General features: G+C 38.5%; 1 protein-coding gene across 2 annotated transcripts in view; it reads right to left on the bottom strand.

Moving 5' to 3' along the window:
- Positions 1–277: 277 nt before the first annotated feature.
- TBCK (TBC1 domain containing kinase) overlaps positions 278–23,004 on the bottom strand; it is a 259,648-nt gene continuing 236,921 nt past the window's right edge. For both annotated transcript variants that reach the window (XM_062199774.1, XM_062199773.1), the window contains exon 26: positions 278–2,002. In XM_062199774.1, the coding sequence (XP_062055758.1) occupies positions 1,892–2,002 (111 nt within the window). In that variant the 3' untranslated portion in view covers positions 278–1,891. The remainder of the gene's footprint in view (positions 2,003–23,004) is intronic.

Here is a 23,004-nt window from a genome sequence, read left to right as displayed (position 1 = left end):
CTGACATCCCATGGGCCAAATTGGCTGTGCCTTTCAGTTCCCCTTCATTTCTGACATAAAGGAATTTCTGTCTTTCAATCTTGGTTAAGTATTAGGCACTTCAAATATTTTTTCTGAATCTAGTATTTCTATGCTCTGGAAAGGGTACGAATAACTTAGATTATCTTTTTGGGAATTATGGGTTCCAATTTTTTGAGTTATCAAGTTTTAGAACTTGATATAAATTTAGAATCTTTTCTTTATTCATTGAATTGATAATTCAGTTTATTCAAATATCATCAGCTACCAGATAAATGAGGCAATTGAAAAAATTACCATGGGCTGTTTTTTACTCCATTTATATAGATTCTAACCTCCCTAGAGACTCAATTTCATTTTACATTAATTGGGCATCTTCAATGTAGTGGCTTGTTTATGGTAGCAAAAGACAGAAATCTCACTGCAAAAGTTGCATTTAATGGGATGTAAAATCTTCTTCAATAAGAAAAGTAGATACAAAGAACACAAAACAAACAACAACGATAATAAAACTTTGTTCCAGAAAGTTAACGCTGCTACTGAAATGGCCTGCCTAGGCAGTCTTAACACTGAAGAATATACATTACCAGTTAATGAACACTTTTTAGTTAAAACAAAATTGCAGGTAGTCAAAAGATATGGAAGATGCTTGTTTTTCAGGTTTCTGAAATGGGAGCACATTTTGTAATTTATGGCATGTCATTTATTGGCTGCAATTTTTCCTTCATGGTATAAAGAATTGTGATATGTCTTAGAGTCAATGAAGTACAGTAGCTAATTTTTAAAATAATGTGGCAGAGGTAGAGACCATCAACTGCCCCTCAGTAAGTTTTCATCTCCCTACAAAGTAATAGTTTTTAGCCAAGGATATTGTACCAACCAAATACTATATTCTGTTTTTCTTCCATCTGTACTGTGTGGCCATGTGTCTAAGTTCTGACCCATAATTAAGCAAGCAGAAAAAATTTGTGCAACTTCTGACTAATGCCCTTATAGGATGTTAGCATGCCTCCTTTTCCCTCCTTTCTTCATCCTTCCTATTTCTTTCCTTCCTTTCCCTCAGATCCTCTCTCCTTCCTTCATTCCTTTTTTCTGGATTGCAGATGTGATGGTAGGAGCTGAGCAGCCATTTTCATCCATGAGACATGGGCCATGTAGTGTGGGTGGTAAAGTGATTAGAAAAGACACCTCCTTTCTTAATGATGACCCATGCAGTCTATTTGTCCTGGAATGACTATGTAGAATTTTATATGATAAACCAGTATACTTGCTTAAGTCACTGTTTTTGGTTTCTCTGCTATAGGAGCTGAACAAATATTCTATCTAATATGAATGGCTTCTGAATTTTATTTTTCTGGGAGTAAACTATTACTCTTTTATACAATGGGTTAAACTACTTCCTCTGAACATACACACATACACACACACACAGCTGGAACCACATTTAGATTTATTTATAAGTGACGGATTGTAAATAGCTTTTTACTTTTTGTTATGAAAAGATGACTTTGGCCCGCATTCAGTCTATATTTCTAAATGATACATTTTAGGATTGCTATTCAGTTCCACAGAACTGGGATTTCTTGATAATGCTAAATCTGCCGTGTCAGCTGAATTCCTCTGGCTTTATGGGCAGTGTGCTAAAAATGCATGATCTGATTTCACTGTTAAGAAAAATTCTTTTAGCAATACATGTACAGTCAAGTTTCTTGCTGGGATAGTTGAATGTTTGGGTCATAAGACTTAAAGTTTTGCTTTACGGAAATTCAACACTCTGGGTGTCTAGTTCTGTCTTAATTGGCATAGCTAGGAAGCGCTGTGCTGCAGGGTGCTCATGCCTCCTTGTCCTTTTGATGGTTATACTCCTGGCTCTTCATATTTGAGGAGATGGGACGGTGAGCAGGCCTGTTGGCTTGATCTTATTAATGCCACCATCTAGAATACAGATTCTTGGATATTTCATCTTCACAAGATGAGCTGCAAACTAGAAAGAAAAAGACCACATTAATAGAGGATGTACAAAAGAGCTGTGCAATTCTGTATTTTCAGACTGTGACAGATAGCTATTTTAATGTTATTCTTTCCATCTCTGTTGGATGACTAAACACTTAATTTAGATTAATATACATTGAAACACTCATGTTGACAACTTCTTTATGCTGTGGATTAAATGTGTCTTTTTAGTTCTTTTATTTTGTTTAAAGGCAAGAAACATGCATGATAAGGAATTCAAATTCAGTATAAAAGGGTATAGAGTGAGAGGTAAACTTTTCCCACTTCTATTTACAATCTCCCTTTGTTAATGTTTTGTAAATCCTTCCAGTAATAGTCAAAACCAACTGAAATCTATTTGAAAAAATTTGGTATTATAGCCAACTTATTAGTTTTTGCAGTTCCATGTGCAGTGTCCCAAAGAGGGCCCAGAAACCAGTTGTAGCACTTTTTTTTGGAGCTACCACAATTAATATTTTGGGACTATAAATTTAGAATGAACTTGAAGGACTGATCCAGGAAGCCTTCCAGCTGCCTGCCACAGTAAGAGTTTATGAACGCTATCGACATATAAACATCTCCCCCTGCCCTCGCCCACACCTCTCCAGGCTCAGTGATGAACTTTCTCCATCCCTGGTACTTCATGATGGAGCAGTCCTGAATTCTGGTCAACCCCGATATGGCACCCTGCTTTATGAGTCAGAGCTTTGTTTGAGCAGGTCACCCCCTGTTGGCAACATGCTCCGCTTCCCACCAATTCCTGGCTCCCTTCTAGTGTCTCAGTAGTCACACTTCTTTCCCCCTTCCCACATAACCCCAAACCTAACTTCGATTTGTTTTCCTGCTTAGGCACTTTCTCCTCTAAGAGGTAAGTCCCCATAAGGGTTCCTGCTTTTCAGCCACGAATGTTTCTTGTGCACACCTCTATCTTTGGCCTTATGGTATATAACCCATTTAAGAACATCCTCTACCAAACGGCAAACTCCTCAAGGACACTCATTCTGTCCTATTTCTTTTTAACGCTAGTGTGTGGCTCATGGAAGAGGGGATGAATATATGAGGGGCTTCAAAAAAGTTCACAGAGAAAGCATAATATAGGGGTCCCAAGATGGTGGTAGAGCAACAAGATGATCTGAGTCACACATGGCAAAATAGATAGTTAAAAAGGAGAGAAGATACACAGCAGAGATAGAGCCATGGGAAATTCTCAACAAAAAACCCTTGAGACCAAAAGATTGGGCAAGTCCATGTCAAAAGAGCAAATGGCAGGCCTATTAATGGCTGATCTGTGCAGTGATCTGCCCTCAAGGAGACCCAACAGGCCAGTCCACTGCAGTGGCTTTCAATGTGGTAAGCCTGGGCTTCAGCAGAAGTCAGCTTGTGAAGAGCCCTGGCAGCTCTGCCAAGAGTTGGATCACTGGAAATGGACCTGCCCTGGAGTCGAAGGATGCCCAGGTCAGAGCCACAGATCTTATTGGCTCTAAGCTGAAAAGCCCTTCACTCAGCCCAACTTCCAAAGTGACCACTGCAGCTGAGGGGATGGTCAAGTAGGGTCAGCAACATTGCAGGCAGAACTGTAAATTTCTTGTTAGAGATGCCACCTGCCTTTACCTGGACAGCTCTCCTCCCAGGCCAGCCAAGTAATGAAAGTCAACAGAGTGCCTTCCCCTAGGAGGTTCACACCTCCCTTAGGATATACCCCATGTGAAGAGATAGATAGGTCTGGGCCTCTGAATTTACAAGGCCTAAAGCCCACCAGATTATTATCAAGCCCCTTCTATCAGGTTCTATTTGCCTCTCAATCAGAAAACTTCATTGTAGCTTAGACAGCACCTTTCTTAGCTCCTCTAATAATGACTCTGTCCTTTGTTCTAGGCCCTGTCTAGTGCACTTGGGCCTCATTCCTTTGTAATCATAACCTCTACTCTACCACCAATGGCTCTACTCCCAACATGTGTGTACTGATGGTCCTCTTCCCCACTTACTGCTGTATAATTGTTCAAACCTGGTAAATGCCACTCTTAGGATCATTGGTTACTATCCTCACTCTGTCTTTTATGACCTTGTCTAAATATGATCAGAGTCGGCAAACTTGGAAGGCTTCCATAACCTTGGCAACTCATGACGACAGCCTAGGATGGTTACTGCGCCATAAACTAGAGTGTCAATTTGTTGGGTCAACAACAGGAGCCACTGTGCACTTGCTCCTCATGTGGGATCTCTGTCCTTAATGTGCTGTCCATTGTGATTTAATGCTATAACTAGTACTCAAACAGTATGTTTCACTTTGTGTTTCTATGTGGGTGCAAACTGTTGAAATCTTTATACTAAATTGATCTTCTGTATATAAAGAGAATTGCAAATGAATCTTGATGCAAATGGAAGGGGAGAGGGAGCGGGAGAGGGGAGGGTTGCGTGTGGGAGGGAAGTTATGGGGGGGGGGGAAGCCATTGTAATCCATAAGCTTTACACTGGAAATTTATATTCATTAAATAAAAATTTAAAAAAAAAAAAAACAAATAAGAAAGGGAAGCGGCAGAGGCTCAGACCAGGGATGTTGGCTGCAGCCCCCAGTGGACCAGGTGAAATTGGAGATTGTGGCTCCATGGAGCTGCAAATAACAGCACAAGCGAGAGCTTGGTGAACTGCTTTTAAAGTTCCATGCAGGGGAAGAAAGAGAAGGTTTAGAGGAATAAACAGAGAGGCTGGGCACCCCCCTTGCCCACCTCCCTCCTTGCCCTCCTCACCCAGACCTGCAGCTGCAAAGATGCAAGCAGACTGAAAGTGAAAGGATGGAGAAAGATATTCTATGCTAACAGAAACCAAAAAAGAGCTGGTGTAGCCATCATAATATCAGGAAAAATAGATTTTAACACAGAAACTATTAAAAGAGACACTATATAATGATTAAAGGATCAATTCAACAGGAAGATGTGACAATTATAAATGTATATGCACCTAATTAAAGGCCACTTGGCTATCTAAAAGAAATGTTAATGGACTTAAAAGGAGATACACACTCATACAGTAGTAATGGGAGACTTCACTACCCCACTTTCAGCAATGGACAGATCAACCATACAGAAAATAAACAAGGAAACAACAGAGTTAATCAACTCTATAGATCAAATGGACCTAACAGATATCTACAGAGCCTGCTACCCTAAAGCCACAGAATATAAATTTTTCTCACCAGTGCATGGAACTTTCTCTTGGATTGACCACATACTATGCCATAAGGCAAGTCTCAGCAAATGCAAAAAAATTGAAATAATGCCATGTATCTTCTTGGGCCTCAATGCAATGAAGCTGGAAATCAGCAACTCAGGAATCTCTAGAATATATGCAAACACAAAGAGACTGAATAACATGCTCTTGAAGGAAGAGTGGGTCATAAAAGAAATCAAAAACTTTCTGGAAACAAATGAAGGCAACAGTACAACTTATCAAAACTTATGGGATACAGCAAAAGCAGTGTTAAAAAGAAAGTTTATAGAAATTGGTGCCAACATCAAGAAATTGGAAAGGCACCAAATAAATGAGCTATCAATGTATCTCAAGGATCTAGAAAAATGGCAGCAAACCAAACCCAAAACTAGTAGGAGGAAAGAAATAATTAAAATTCAAGAAGAAATCATCAAAATTGAAAGCAAAAATAAAATAGAAAAGATAGGCAAAAAGAAGAGCTGGCTTTTTGAAAAAACAAAGAAGACTGACACACTATTGACCCAACTAACCACAAAATGGAGAGAGAAGACCCAAATCAATAAAATTAGAGATCAAAAAGGAAATATAACAATAGATAACACAGCAATAAAAAGAATCATCAGAAATTACTAAGAATTGTATCCCAATGAACTGGGAAACCTAAAAGAAATGGATAGATTGCTGGACACATGCAAAGTATTTAAACTGAGCAAGGAAGACACAGAAAACTTAAACAGACCCATTACCAAGATGGAAATTGAATCAATAATAAAGACCCTTCCAAAAAAGAAAAGCCCAGGACCAGATGATTTTACTGCTGAATTCTACCAGTCATTTAAAGAAGAACTAACTCCAATTTTTCTCAAGTTAGTCAAAACTACAGAAAGGGAGGGACTCCTCCAAAATTCTTTCTATGAAGCCAGCATCACCTTAATTCCTAAACCTAGCAAAGACAAAAAAGAGGAAGAGAACTACAGACCAATATCCCTGATGAACATAGATGCAAAAATCCTCGACAAAATTCTGGCCAATTAAATCAACAACACATCAGAAAGATCATTCACCTGCACCAAGTGGGATTTATCCCAGGTATGCAGGGATGGTTCAACATTTGCAAAATCTATGTGATACACTGAAGACATTGGCACAGGCAAAGAGTCTCAGAAAAGTCCCCAGAGGCATAGAAAATAAAAGCCAAAATTAACAAATGGGATTACATCAAATTGAGAAGTTTCTGTAGTGCAAAAGAAATACTCAGGAAAGTGAAGAGGCAAATGATAGAACGGGAGAAATTATTTGCAAACTATGCAACTTAAAAAGGATTAAAACCAGAATATATAAAGAGATCAAGAAACTCCACAATAATAAAACAAACAACCCACTTAAAAAATGGCCAAAAGAGTTAAATAGACACTTTTCAAAAGAGGAAATCCAAATGGCCAACAGACACATGAAAAAATGCTCAGGATCACTAGCCATCAGGGAAATGCAAATCAAAACCACAATGAGGTCACCTCACCCCATTTAGAATGGCATTCCTACAGAAACCAACAAACAACAAAAGATGGTAATGTTGTATGGAAAAATGTACCCTAATCCACTGTTGGTGGGATTGTAGACTGGTAACACCACTATGGAAGATAGTTTGGAGACACCTTAGGAATCTGAATATAGTCCTGCTACATGACCCAGCCACACAACTCATGGGAAATGAAATCAAATAAAAGAGTTATCTGCACTTCATGTGTATTGCAGTTCAATTCACAATAGCTAAGACATGGAATCAACCTAAATTCCTGTCACCTGAGGACTAGATAAAGACTGGATAAGTACTCTGTGGAATACTACATGGCAGTAAAAAAAAAAAAAAAAGAAACCTAGTCATTTGCAACAAAACGGATGAATCTGGAAAGTATCATACTTAGTGAAGTAAGCAAGTCCCAAAGGACAAATACTGTATATTCTCCCTGATCTGTGATAATAGAGCACCTAAAAGGAAATCTGTAGAAGTAAAATTGGCACTCCAGAAAGCAATGACTTGAACGACCCTTGTCTTGACTGTTGAAGAACAGATTTCTTTTTTCTTCTTCTTAATACTATTGGTTGAACTCTTTACTTAACATAATTAATCATATGTGTATAAAGTCAATTGAAAATAGATCTCAGTAAAAAATAAGAGTTGAAATAAGGGATGGAGGAGGACGTTTGTAACCGTAAAACTGTATAGTTCTGCATACATTCCTACAGATTTACCTCTACAGGTAGTTTTTAAATTTTCCATGGGACCCTAAATCCCATTAAGCTGGGTGGAAAAAAATGCCATCAAGTGTTAAAGTGATTGTATTAAGTGTTAAATTGATCATATAGATAGGATGAAGATTTAAAGGGATCATAAATAAGATCAAGTGTCTGGTAATAATAGGTAGAATTAAAAAGGAGAGAATGCTCCAACACGGCAAGCAGTCCACATAGCAAACTCATAGAATGACAATCACTCTAAATAGCACTCTGACCTCAGAATCAGTCCTTAAGGCATTCAGGTCTGGCTGAAAAGCCCATGAGAGCATTTCAGGCATGAACAGCCAAGACCTTGTGGTTAAAAAAAAAAAAGTCCTACATTAAAGATCTATGTAAGTGAGACCCTAGTGGAAAGAAGGGGCCATCAAAGAAGGATGTACTTTTCTTTGAGGGAGGCAAGAACTTCTACTTTGCTTATGGCCTTGTCTATATACTGACAGAGATTATGGATTCAAAAGGCTTCCATAACCTAGGCAGCTCATGTCAAGAGCCTCGGGTGATCACTGACATTATAGATAAGAGCGTTAATTGTTAGATTAACAACAGGAGTCACTGTGCACTTACTCCCCATTCAGGACCTCTGTCCTCAATGAGTCGTAATATGAGAGTTAACTAAAAATCTTGTTATCAGTTTATGTGTATGTGTGTGTGTGCATGCAAATTGTTGAAATCTTAGTATAGAGTTGTTCTTTTGTGTATAATGTTAATTGAAAATGAATCTTAATGGAGAATGGGACTGGGAATGGGAGGTGGTGGAGGAGGAGGTGGGGTGGGAGGGTTGGTATGGTGGGAACAATCACTATATTCCTAAAGTTGTACTTATGAAATTTGTACTCATTAAATAAAAAGTTTCTTTGGGGGAAAATCATATTATAAAAAAAGATTTCATAGATTTCAAATTTTTTTTCTGCACCCAAATATATGTAATTCAATTTTCCCACAAATATTTTGAAGTACTTGTATATGTTTGCTGGACTGAACTAAACAATGAGAAATGACCATATAACCTGGAACGAAATTACAAAGTAAATGAGTTTTTCTTTGGCTTTTCTACTTCTACTCTGTTCCCTTGGGATTGTTTCATTCCTCCTTCTTGGGTACTGGCATCCTCCAGTTCTTACTAATTACTCTATCAAAACCTGATGTCAGATCCTTTGTGAAAAATGATGTCTTCCTGCTTCCAGGGCCATTGTTTCTTGGTATTTTTAAAAGCATAACAGTGAACTCACAAGGTAGCAGTCTAAATTTTAGCAATCAAAAAATTAGCTGAATGGCTTAATCAAATAAGTTCAAGGCCTCATTTCCAGAGATCATGCTTTATTGATCTGGGGCTCAGAAACGTGTGCTCTTAATCAACACCCCTATAAGGGTGTACGCAGATAGTCTGTAGACAATATTTTGAAAAATATTGTTTTAAGCTGAAAGGATAAAGGTATCGGTTAATAGTTGGATATTGCTGTGCTGGGATGTTAGCAAACTTCAAATTAAGTCACAAGTAGGTTTCAATGCTGCTGACCCCATTATCTTCTACATCATCTTTTGTAGTGTCTTGGGATTCAAATGACTGTTTCTATATCAAATCCTATACTCTTTTAGAGCTATCAGATAGAAATTCTGAATAATGATTAATGTTGCTGACAGAGAGTGCCCCTGGTTTTCAAAAGGTATCAGGTGTGCTTGGTGGATTGGTCTTCATTTTTTACTGCGTACTCCTCAAGAATGGAGGCACTACATTCATCCACCCTGAGTCATATGCCGGCAGCACAGTCCTTGATACCATACGATTACTGAGATTTCTTGGCTTCATCTCACACAGGCAGCAGTACAATTACTATGCAAGCTGGAATTCTAAGATAATCATAACATTACAAAAAGGCCTTGTGGATAAGTAGTCTCAGATTTCAGTACTTTCAAAAACACTGTGGAAGTCAAAGTCAGTAAGGAAGGACTTATTATACATTTAACTAATCTCTCTTAAAGTATGCTGCAGAGCTGGAAAGAGTTCCTACTGTTATTGTAAGGAGGGGCATAACAACTAGGCTGCTGCTGAGCTGGAAAATAGTAATGGCAAAGTAGATAGAATGGAGCAATTTGGAATCATAAGGTTGCTGCTACTTGGGAGGTCAAAAAAAAAAAAGCAGAAATGGAATATAAAGAGATGGCAAATGTTTAGATGTCTTTGTAAGAAGAAAGATGTGTTTAAATAATATAAGGTTGTAAGTTTTGCTGTTTTCTCTGTTCAGGGTTCCAATTATCCATGTTAAATGTTGGCTCCAGCAATGAAACCACTACTGGGTCTTTCCCATTACCACCACAGAAATGGATTCTCTTCTCCTTTTCCACCTGGTGATTAATGACTAATCAAATAAATCAAACATTTCTGTGAGTACCTAGCAACTAAGTACAAGGTACTTTCTGGTTTTTGAGTGCTTACAGTTCAGTGGATAGGGGAGACAGTAATGTATAACATGAAGTAGCAGTGGTATTACAAAAGCATAAGTTTAGGGTAGTTAGCAGTTCAGAGTTTCTAAATTTACTAAGGGCTGGAGAAACTGTTCATTTGCTAGTTGCTCTTTAATTGTAATTTCTGAAGGGAATAGGAACCCAGATGTAATGGCCACAATTTCTACACTGATCAGATGGTAGGCTCTGTGGTTATAACCTGACAGTTTAGGAAGGAGACAAAGGGCAGTGAAAGTGCTGGTATGGCTTTTCACTGGTGAAAAAAAGTCATATCACACATGGTGAAAGCATGTGGCATGACAGGGGAGGGTTGAGGATGCAGGGCAGTGTTTCTCAATCTTTTGCACTTCCTCTGAGGGAGGGGCTTTGACAGTTTCAAGGAGTAAACACAGAGGCTACAGGAGTTTGGGGAGGAGGGCTCCAGCATAGAAATTGTAGACTCCACAGGGAAATCACAGATCTAGACTTACTGGGCACTAACCTGGGTGGGAGGAATAGGATGTGGTTAGGCAGTCATCAGGATCATCTGGGGGCTTTCAGTAAACAGCAATACTCTGGCCCATTTCAGACCTGTAATAAGTAGATCTTCTTGGAATAGAGCCCTGACATCTGGCATCAGTTATGTGAACTGTTTTTTTTTTTTTTCTGAAGATTTAATTATTTGAAAGATGGAGAGATGGGAGATAGATCTTACATCTGCTATTTGCTGCCCAAATGGCTGTGACAGCCACTGTTGAGCCAGGTTGAAACCAGGAGCTAGTAATTCCATCTGGGTTTCCCATGTGGGTAGCAGGTACTTTAGAACTTGAATAATCATTTGCTCTTCCCAGAAGCTTATGCAGGGAGCTGTACTGGAAACAGAGTAGCCAGCATTTGAACCAGTGCTCTAATATGGAATGTGGACTTTGCAAATGGTGGCTTAGCCTGCTGCACCAACATGCCCATCCCAGTTGTTTTTAAAAGGCTCTCATGTCAATCTAATGTGTAGCCAGCACTGAAAATTATTTGATTAGATAATAGGAATAATTTGTGGGTCAGGTTGGTCTGAGACCTCAACCTGCAATTCTTATAGGTTTAGTCCCACATGTAGAGCAAACCACTTTGACTGGAAGAGGCTACCTTTTTGGTAGGGTTGGAATTTGTAAGACCAAGTCTTATTTGGAGAGAATGGAGTTCCTCAAACTGTGCAACCAGCTAAGATGTATAGGACAACATCCCACGTGGGCTTGATAGGATCTGTTAATTGCTGGAATAGGACTTTGGGACTTCCAGACTGCATTTCTTGTGGGCAGTACTCCTATGAGGAGAAGGCAAAGCTCTTGAATTTTTATCATTCCTCTGAGTAGCAAGATTTGGTGCTGGTATTCATTTCAAGGGCTTGCATAGGCACACCTCAAAACAGTGGTGTCTGAAGGTAGAAGGCTCTTGGGGGTAATACTCCATCTTATTTCCTCTCTTATTTTGCACCTGAGGTTGGACTAAAAGAGTGGCGTTTTGCCCAGAGGAAGTTAAGCTCTGGTATAGCAAGAGAATGAGTAGAGAAAGGAATGTTTGAGCAGCCAGAGTAGTGCAGGTTAACTAAGGCCAGGACATTAAAGGCTGAGGATAGCCTAGATTGAATGGCCATATCTGATGAGGGCCCTGTGTTGCATCACAACATAACAGAAGGACAAGTGAGCATGTGCAGGACAGACGGTGCCTGCCTCAGCCCTGTGGACTTTTGCTGTTCGCGTTCCTCCTTTTATCACCACTATGTTACTGCAGTAACTCACCTACTCCTGGTCTTACTCCATTTGTGAGGGTGGGTCTCTCATGACTGAATCACCTCCTAGAGGTGCCACTTATTAATTCTGTTAGAATAGTAATTAAATTTCAACATGAATTTGGAGGGATCATTCAAATCACAGCAATTGGAAAATTGAAATTATGCAATAAGAAAAAAGATGGGAAAGTTTATAAGAATAGCCAATACATGGGTCAGGCCTGTCTGAATAGTTAACTATTTGAATGGTATCTGGGATATTTAGAATCCACAGTATGGTGTACCTTAGTCTTATCCATAAAGAGGGTTATACTAAACTTTTAAAAATGTATTTATTTGTATAAAGGGAGCAGATTTCACATTTCATAAATAAAAGTGTAAATAACATAATGATACTTCTCACCCTCCTTCCCAACTTTCTCCTCTTTACTTATTTTTCTTTTAATTTTTTATATTTCTTTTTGGGATGACATAATTTCAATGTAGTTTATAATCACAAGCTTAATTCTCCACTAAACAAAGAATTCAACAAGTAGTACATAGAAAGACCACTGTTCCTTAGAGTATTAGACAAGGGTTATAAACCATAATCAAATCTCAAGATGACAATTTCACTCACATATGCATTACTGTTTTTGGTATTCTATGTATTATTTACCATAAATCAGAAAATATATGTTATTTGTCTTTTTTTTTTGAGACTGGCTTATTTCACTAGCACAATGGCATCCAATTGCATTCATTTTGTGGTATAAGATGGGATTTCATTTTTATGGCTGAGCAGTATTCCACTGTGTTATAATAAACGTTTAACCAAGTTTCTTCTATTTTTTTTTTGAACTAATCGTTGAGATAAGAAAATCTGATAATGAAAAGGTTTTGCCTTGAAAAACATATTTGAGGCCGGCGCCACGGCTCACTTGGCTAATCCTCTGCCAGTGGCGCTGGCACCCCGGGGTTCTAGTCCCAGTTGGGGCGCTGGATTCTGTCCCGGTTGCTCCTGTTCCAGTCCAGCGCTCTGCTGTGGCCCGGGAAGGCAGTGGAGGATGGCCCAAGTGCTTGGGCCCTGCACCCACATGGGAGACCAGGAAGAAGCTCCTGGCTCCGGATCAGTGCGGTGTGCTGGCCATAGCGGCCATTTTAGAGGGGGGTGAACCTAAGGAAGGAAGACCTTTCTGTCTCTCTCTCACTGTCTAACTGTGCCTGTCCAAAAAAAAAAAAAAGAAAAATATTTGGTTTGCTTTATATAAGAGGATATATAAATAACTATACTGTGCTAATTCAATGCATTTTCTTGTTTTAATTTTCTACTGTATGCAGTTACTATCTCCATTTCATCTCTATTCTTTCTAGCTTTTTGTTAAGAAAAGTGTCAAGAAAGGATAAAAATCGTATGTATGGATGTCAGATCATTTGGTATATAGTTAAATATTATTTCACTGAATTATACCATGTAAATGACAGTATACTCTTGTTTCACACATTAAAAAAGGAATTTGAGGAGGAAATACTAAGGACCTTTTGGATACTAGTAATGCTTTGTTCTTAACTTGGGTGTTGGTTAGGAGTATGATCAGATGACAAAAACCCATTTATCTGTATATTTAAGTACATTTCGTAGTATGTACATGCAAAGGCATGAAAGGAATAGAGCAATCCTATAGATTAAAGGAGACAAAATTTTTACATCCATCACAGTCTGTTCTCTCCAATCAAACTTCTGTCTCCATCATTCCTCTAAAAGAGTAATATCAAGACCAGTAATAATCTCTATCTTGTTATTTTTATCAAAGCCAACTTTTAAGTCTGAAGCTGCTTTGACCAATCAGCGTCATCTAGCACATCTTCCTCTTCAAAACTCCTTTCCACTAACGTTCAGTACACAGATGTCTTCTGGTTCTCCTCCTCTTCCAGCAGCTGGGCTTCCCATATCCTTTGGTATTTTCCTTATCTTGACCTCTGCCCCTGGGCTTAGTTCTGTGAACTTCTTCCTACCTGCATTCATCCCCTAAGTGATTTGCTTTGGTCCTGTGTTTTAAGTCTCAACTGTATACTGATGACCCTAAATTTATGGCTTTCACCTCTTTCTTGAACTCTAAACTCATCAATCTGCTTCCCCAACATCTATTAAACACTTACATGCCTAATAGGTTTCTCAAATCTATCAGTTTCAAAGGAGAACACTTGATTCCCACTCTGTTTCTGTCCCAGCCCCTTCTTTAAGTCTTTATCTCCAAGAAATGCCAACTCAATTCTGTTTGTTTAAGCAATAAACTTGCATATATATTTCTCATTTTCTCTACCAATGTATCATGTAGTCTCTAACCTTCAAAATGTACTTATAATGTGATCATTTTTTACCATCTGTACTACTACATGCTAGCCCAAGTGACTATTATTTCTCATCTAGATTATTGTTAACAACCTTTCAAATGGCCTCTCTTCCATCCTTGGTCTAATCCTCACATAATATGAGTGAGCCTTTTAAAATATAAATCAATCATTTATCTCCTTTTCTCAAAAAAACTTTAATGGTCTCCTGTTTTATTCACAACTAAATCTAAAGTCTTTAGCATGTCTATGAGGTCCTACAAAATCTGCCAATCTGCAAATCCTTCCCTCATCTTTAGTCTTTCTAATTCTACATGGTAACCAGAATGATTCTTTTAAGACAAAGATCAGATGATAGAAAACTCTGATCCACATTTTCTAGTCACTTTCCATCTCACTCAGAACAGTGCTTCACTAAGAAGCCATCAGCATTCTTTCTCCTCATTCTACCTTATTTTTCATTTCAGCATTTATAACTACTTGAAATAGACATATATATGTTTCTTGACTGTCTCCATGAAAGTAGGGACTTTATTCATCTCTTATTATTCCTCCAGTGCACAAAATGGTACCTAATATTTGCTCTAATATCTGCTGAATAATATTTTCATTCTTTTTTTTTTAACTTTTATTTAATGAATATAAATTTCCAGTATACAGCTTATGGATTACAATGGCTTCCCCTTCCCATAATTTCCCTCCCACCCGCAACCCTCCCCTCTCCCGCTCCCTCTCCCCTTCCATTCACATTAAGATTCATTTTCAATTCTCTTTATATACAGAAGATCAATTTAGTATACATTAAGTAAAGATTTCAACAGTTTGCACCCACATAGAAACACAAAGTGAAACATACTGTTGGAGTACTAGTTATAGCATTAAATCAAAATGTACAGTACATTAAGGACAGAGATCCCACATCAGGAGCAAGCGCACAGTGGCTCCTGTTGTTGACCCAACAAATTGACACTCTAGTTTATGGCACCAGTAACCACCCTAGGCTGTCATCATGAGTTGCCAAGGCTATGGAAGCCTTCCAAGTTTGCCGACTCTGATCATATTTAGACAAGGTCATAAAAGACAGGGTGAGGATAGTAACCAATGATCCTAAGAGTGGCATTGACCAGGTTTGAACAATTATACAGCATTAAGTGGGGAAGAGGACCATCAGTACACACAGGTTGGGAGTAGAGCCATTGGTGGTAGAGTAGAGGTTATGATTACAAAGGAATGAGGCCCAAGGATGCTAGACAGGGTCTAGAACAAAGGACAGAGTCATTATTAGAGGAGCTAAGAAAGGTGCTGTCTAAGCTACAATTAAGTTTTCTGATTGAGAGGCAAATAGAACCTGACAGAAGGGGCTTGATAATAATCTGGTGGGCTTTAGGCCTTGTAAGTTAAGAGGCCCAGACCTATCTATCTCTTCACATGGGGTATATCCTAAGGGAGGTGTGGACCTCCTAGGGGAAGGCACTCTGTTGACTTTCATTACTTGGCTGGCCTGGGAGGAGAGCTGGCCAGGTAAAGGCAGGTGGCATCTCTAACAAGAAATTTACAGTTCTGCCTGCAATGTTGCTGACCCTACTTGACCATACCCTCAGCTGCAGTGGTCACTTTGGAAGTTGGGCTGAGTGAAGGGCTTTTCAGCTTGGAGCAATAAGATCTGTGGCTCTGACCTGGGCATCCTTCGACTCCAGGGCAGGTCCATTTCCAGTGATCCAACTATGGCAGAGCTGCCAGGGCTCTTCACAAGCTGACTTCTGCTGAAGCCCAGACTTACCACATTGAAAGCCACTGCAGTGGACTGGCCTGTTGGGTCTCCTTGAGGGCAGATCACCGTACAGATCAGCCATTAATAGGCCTGCCACCCATTGCTTCTGATGCCTAGCTTTCTTTTCCTCCTGGTTTTTGTTAAAGCAGACCAGAGGATGCAAGTCAAGGGAGTGCCCATGTCCCATCTCTAATCTTCGGTGGCCTGAACTACAAGTCTATAGTCACAGGCATGTTCTGTAGTAGTTTTTCTAAGGTAGACAATGCCCATGAGGAAAATTATATTCTCACTTTAAAACTTTCTTTCCCTTTGGTCTGAAAGGGAGGTTTTTTTTTTTCTACTTACTGTATACTTCGCTGATGGCGATGTGAATCTAGCTATGAGATTATTATTTAAGCTCTTATTTTGGCTATGCTATTACAGAAAAATGTTAGCCATCTCTTATATGGTCTAAAGATTAAATTGTGCGTCCTACAGATTCCTTCATAATAGAATTAGTTCCCTACCTTGAAGAGAATAGAGAAATGAAAGAACAAGTTGGGCTTAGAATAGAGAAATGAGGGAGCAAGTCCTAGATCACCTGCTGACAATAGCAATATTACATGAATACTTAGCAAACCGTTTCAACCCTTAGATAAGAACTTAATAAAACATTTACCAGAAGGTCCAATGCCTTCTAGAAATTTTAAGAATCATGTATTTGAAAACACCTCTTAAATATCTAAGATGGTGTAGTTTGTTTAACCAGTAAACTGAAGCACAACCATATAAAATGTTTTTAGTTTCTTTCTACCAACAAGTTTAAAACATATGATACACAGATTCAGGTCACACAAATTAAAATGTATCTTTGATTGATTTTAGCAGCTTAAATTTATGGACAATCTTATCTAAAAGCCATTTAAAATAAAACTCTTAATAAAATTTCCCCATGTGGACATACAATATGTACGCACATATAACATAGCATAATAGACCAATATCAAAATCCAAAATATCTGGTTGAACTAAGATTCCTTAAAATCATGACATAACATAGACCAAATTTGATCATTGTTACAAGGTGATTATTCAAGTCTTTGAAAATAAGCACATAGTTAAATAACCCATAGCTCTTAATAAAAATTCAGCTGTTTTTGAATAATTAGAATTTAACAGACATCAAGAGAACATAATAGATTACTTTAACACATTGCTCTAACAGTGCATCAGAGTTTAATTCTATGTCAAAGAGAAATTGAGCTTCCTGTGATCTTTTGCTGTGAGGTTTCCTTCCTTTACCTTCTTTCATATTGGTGACCATGTTTCTGTGTTTCTGTGTGTAACACATCTTTAAGCATCTTTTGCAGGGCAGGATGAGTGGCAACAAATTCTTTCAGTTTCTGTTTGCTATGAAAAGTCTTAATTTCACCTTCATTCACAAATGAGAGCTTTGCAGGATATAATATTCTGGGCTGGCAGTTTTTCTCTCTTAGTACCTGGGCTATGTCTCGCCATTCCCTTCTAGCTTGTAGGGTTTCTGATGAGAAGTCTGCTGTGAGTCTAATTGGAGATCCTCTAAGAGTAATCTGACATTTCTCTCTTGCACCTTTTAGAATCTTTTCTTTATGTTTCACTGTGGTGAGTTTGATTATGACGTGTCGTGGAGAGGATCTCTTTTGGTCATGTTTATTAGGGGTTCTATAAGCTTCCTGTACTAAGATGCCTCTGTCCTTCTCCAAACCTGGGAAATTTTCTGCTAGTATCTCACTGAAAATGCCTTCTAATCCTTTCTCTCTCTCCATGCCTTCAGGTACTCCTAGAACCCGAATGTTGGGTTTTTTAATAGTATCCTGTAGATTCCCGACAATATTTTTTAGATTTCTAATTTCTTCTTCTTTTCTTTGGTTTGCCTGTTTCCTTTCCTGTTCTCTGTCTTCTAAGTCTGATATTCTCTCTTCTGCTTCGCCCATTCTGTTTTTAAGGCTCTCTAATGTGTTTGTCATTTGATCTATTGAATTCTTCATTTCATTATGATTTCTCGTCACAATCACCATTTCTTGTTCCACTAGTTGTTTCATTTCATTTTGATTCCTCCTTAATATTTCACTTTCACGAGAGAGATTTTCTATCTTGTCCTTTAAGGATTTCTGTAGTTCAAGAATTTGTTTTTGAGAACTTCTTAATGTTCTTATCAATATTTTGAGATCCGCTTCTTGCATTTCTTCTATCTCATCATCTACATAATCTTGAGTTGGGGTGTCTTTTTCATTTGGGGGCGTCATAGTGTCTTCCTTGTTCTTGTTACCTCGGTTTTTGCGTTTGTTGTATGGCATGTTGGAGATATTTGGTTTCTTCACTGTGGTGTTTTTTTTTTTTTCTTGTTATACTATGACTCTAGATTAAGTGGACTGTCTGCTTTTGGTGGAGCCTTAGAGGCTTGAGATGGGTGTGGACTGAGAGCTGTGTTTGGTTCCTCAGGGTTGAGGGTGTGTCAAGATGACACTCCCAGGTTAGGTGTGGTAAATGTCTCTTTCTTTTGTTGATTCAAAAGGGAAGTAATTCCGCACAGCTGAATGTAATTGGAGGTAGTTAGCAGGCAAATGATATACCCACAGGAGCCAGAGATTGGGAGCTCTTTCCCAAGGACCACACAGGGAATCTCTGCTGCCCTCAGTGTGGGCTCCAATTCTCCTGCAGTCTCCCACTGGGTTGCCAAGTTAGATGCTAATCTCCAGTTATTTCACCCCTCCCCCCAGAGTCAGGTTTTTCTGCTAGGCTCAGGGCCGGTGCAGACCTGAGGTCGCCCTGCTTATGACGTATGTCCAAAATGGCGCCTGCTCTTTGTCTTGCTCGCCCTTGAGGGGTGAGTGGAGAGAGAGAAACTCGTGTCCGTATCGGTCACTTTTTTTTTCCCTCTCTCTCTTCTAGTTAGCCTGGTGAACTTTTCCCCACGGAGTTTCAAGCCTCGTTCCCTCTAGCCTCCTCTTTCCGCTTGCCCGCTGGTGTCTCGGGCTATGGAGGTTCGGCTCACCTCGCGTTCCAGCGCTGGTGCGTTGAGTCTGCTACTGGTGTCCCGAACTTGGGCTCCCACGCTCTCCACGCAGGTCCACTGTGAATCACTAGTTCCGGAAGAGTTTCCTCTGCTGTTTCTCCCCCTACTCTTCCTTGACCCTGCAGTATCTCCACTTTTATTAACCTGTGTCTTGCCGAAGAATATCAATGTGCTTCCTTCCTATTCCGCCATCTTGGATCAATATTTTCATTCTTTCAACAAATAATTTTTGAGCATCTACTGTGTGTCAGGCCCTATGCTAGGTGCTGATTAGGAGAGATTATTTCCAATAGATAAAGCAAATTGTAAGGAAACTAATTATTGGTTCTTTTAAGAGTTAAATACTATTTTCCTTTACCTCTAACAGGGTCTTAACTTTTATGAGTTGAAGAAGGTAAGATAAATCTTTTAAAAGATATCTATATAAAATACACACAAAAATTTTGATGATGAAGTATACAAAGACAGAAATAATAAACCTTGTAAGAAAATGTTACTGTAAAAGTCCACAGGTGAGGGGGTGGCATTGTGGCACAGTGGGTTGTGATGCTGGCATTGCATATGAGCACTGGTTTGGAATGCTGGCTGCTCCACTTCCAATTTAGCCCTGCTAAAATACCTGGGAAAGCCGTGGAGGATGGCCCAAGTGCTTGAGCCCCTGCCACCTTGTGGGAGACCTGGATGGAGTTCCAGGCTCCTGTCTTAGGCCTGGCAAAGTCCCAGCCATTGTGGCCATTTGGGGGAGTGAACCAGGGGATAGACGATCTCTTTTTCTCTTTGTCATTCTGCCTTTCAAATAAAGAAATAAATCTTAGAAAAAAAAAAAAGACACCACGAGAGACAATATCCTTAGTTCATTCCACAGCTAAAGAACTGAACTAGATTGAAGCATTTAAGGAGAATGCAGTCAAAGTTTTAGTTTATACTCTTGGACTCCATACTTACTGAGTTCTTCTTCTCTCAATGTGGTTTGGGAAATTTTAGTGGTATGTGGATCACTCAAAAAGATTACCAAAAGATAAGTTAATGTCATCATGAGCAATGATGAATTTCTCTTCTACTTTTTTTTTTTTTTTTTTTTTTAAGATTTACTTCTCTGGAGAGAGAGAGAGAGAGAGAGAGAGAGAGAGAGAGAGAGAGTGTGTGTGTGTGTGTGTGTGTGTGTGAGAGAGAGGGAGTGAGAGTATGTTAATCTTCCATATACTGGTTCACTTCCCAAATGGCCACAACAGCCAGGGTGAAACCAGGAGCCAGGAGCTTCATCAAGGTCTCCCTCTTGGGTTCAAGGGCCCAAGGACTTGGGCCATTTTCTGCTGCTTTCTCAAGCACATTATCAGAGAGCTGGATTGGAAGCAGAGCAACCAGGACAGGTACTGGTGCTGATATGGGATGCTAGTACTGCCGGCAGCAACTTAACCCATTATGCCACAATACGAGTTCTATTACACTCTCATAGGTAATTCTAATACAACCTCCTACAGATTAATGGAAGATATTTAAGAATTTAAAAAATTTTACTAAATGTAAATTTAGTTTTATAAATTATACATTTTATAAATTAACAAAATTTTATAATTAAGTTTTGAGTAGAAATGGAAAGAAAACAAATATTATCCCAAAGCACATGATACCTTACTAAAACTATAAGCCAATGCAATTTCTACTTCTTCTGTTACTGAAATTTCAGCAAAGAAAACGATCTTTCTTCCTCTGTTTACATGTCAAATGGTATTTTCTTTCCTTCATTCCTCTTCCATTATCCTTTCATCCCTTGTTTTCTTTATCTCCTCCTCTAACAATCACTAGAATTTAAGAAAATTTTTCTTTTCTTGATGTCGAGACACTGGATTTTTATAGTTTCTTGAAATAAATAAAACATATCTTTAAATAGCCTCAAGAAGAGATTATCAAAAAGACTATCACTTAGAATTTGTCTTCCTTTCTAAAACAATGCATTTATAAACCATAAAATGCAATTATAGAAAAAAATGTGGTATATACATATACACAATGGAATTCTAGTCTGCCATAAAAAGTGAACACATGCCATTTGCAGCATTATGGATGAATCTAGAAAAGGTTATTAAGTAAATGAACCCGGTACAGAAAGACAAATACTGCATGTTCTCATTTGTAAAAGTGAAAAAGAGTTCATCTTATAGAAGAAGAGTGTAGAATAGTGTTCACCTGAGGCTAGGGAGGGTCAGGGGGAAGGGGCAGAGAGCAATTGGATAATGGGTGCTGAAATACAGTTAGAAATCAGTTCTATTGTTCTATAACACAGCAGAGTGAATATAGTTTATATCAAATTACTGTATATTTCAAAGTGGCCAGAAGAGAGGGTTTTGAATATTCTAAATACAAAGAAATGACAAATGTTTGAGGTGATAAGAATGCTAATTGTCCTGACTTGATCATTGCATATTGTAGACATATATAAAAATATCATACTGTATTCCATAGTCAAATTTGATAATTATTATGTATAAATTAAAAATAAACCAAACCTTATATTTGAAAACCCGGGAAAGAAGGTAGAGCATGAACTGTAGTTTATCTTCTTCTTTATAAGCTTTGTGCTTTCATGGTGATAGTGTTTCTCCCTCAAGGAAGTGTGGAATTTACCTAATGCACAGAGAAACCCTGTATATATGATTATGGTCCCAGTGACCCTACAAGAGGAAGTAAAAGATTTTCTACGAGCATTTGGTAATCATACTTCATTTCAGACTTGAGTTAAGAAAGATTTTCATAAAGAAATCCTTAGCTGTTTAAAACAACTGGGAATTTCCTGGGTAAACAGAAGTCAAAGAAAGCTCCAAAGAGAAGGAAAAAAGACTTTCAGGAACTATCTGTAAGTAGATAGTTATGGCTAAGAGGTTGAGGGAACAGCAGTGAATGATGAGGTTGGAAGACAGAGAAGAGACCAGATTATGACAAATTTTATAAGCCATGACTGGGTTTGAATTTTATTTTAAAGGCAATGGGATGTCATAGAGATATTTTAGCAATGGTCAGGTTTATAGTTCAAAAAGCTCACTCTGGTTGTAGGGTGCAGCAGGGGCAAGGGAGACTATGACTTTGCACTATATCTTTCAGTATGTTAAGCACAAGACACTGGTGACCTGAGTGAAGACAGCTGAGTAGTGGAGATGCAGAGAATGTAAGCCCTAGTTAACAGAATGATATACAAAACAATAATTTTCATATGGTTTCTTGCTATTAGTGAAGATGTGAGAGAATTCACCATTTCAATCCAACAGGCTAGGTAATATGGAGGAAAGTACAGAAACTTTTTGATAAATAACCCTCAATTTGAATCAGGGCTCAGTTATTGGCTACGGGACTTTGGATAAATCACTTAGCCTTTAGGCCTTAATTTTCTCACCTGCTAAGTGTGTAACAATATATTTGAACAGCTAATTTACAGGACTGTTGAAATGATTAAATTATATTAATATATATGCTTGATTTACAGTAGATACAAGATAGGTTCTTTCCTCTCTCCCTCCACTTTGCTTTCCTCAATTACCCTTTAATAAAAAAGCCATTTACAACACCTTGCAGTTGGCCCAATTCAAATTTAAAAATAGACTTGTCCTTAAGTGGAATACATAAGGGAGGGCTTTACAGTGTTCATGGTGAACTATTCATGAAGGAGTAGTGATCTCTGCTGGTGACTTAATGTCACTAGGTCATGTACCCTTTTGGTAATCAAATGAAAGCTATAGATATCTTCTCTTAAAAACAAAAAATGTAAGTGAGTATAACACTTTACACATAATTTCAGTGAGTTCAATGGGTTCACCTCCCAAAACTTCTGATGAGCTCTAGGTTAAGTTTACCTTTATACTAATTCATTTCATTTTAAAATTTATGGTCATCACAGTGTTCGTGAATATGGCACTTGGGATTTTTGTACAGACTTATACATTAGTTTTTAACAATGGTTTATACTTTCAAACAAGTTCTTTCAGGAATGAGTATGTGGGCATTTTTTGAGGGTAGAAAAATGTGCTTGAAAAGAATTTTTACTCCTAAAGTATACTGGCTCATGTTAGACCATAAGCCTCTTCTGAAAAAAATTCCATTATGTAATGTCATCATGTATCAGGAGCCCTAAGAAGT

The sequence above is a fragment of the Lepus europaeus genome, chromosome 8 (genome assembly GCF_033115175.1).
Source record: "Lepus europaeus isolate LE1 chromosome 8, mLepTim1.pri, whole genome shotgun sequence".
NCBI classification, from domain to species: Eukaryota; Metazoa; Chordata; class Mammalia; order Lagomorpha; family Leporidae; genus Lepus; species Lepus europaeus.
This window is presented reverse-complemented; position numbering and strand designations above follow the sequence as displayed.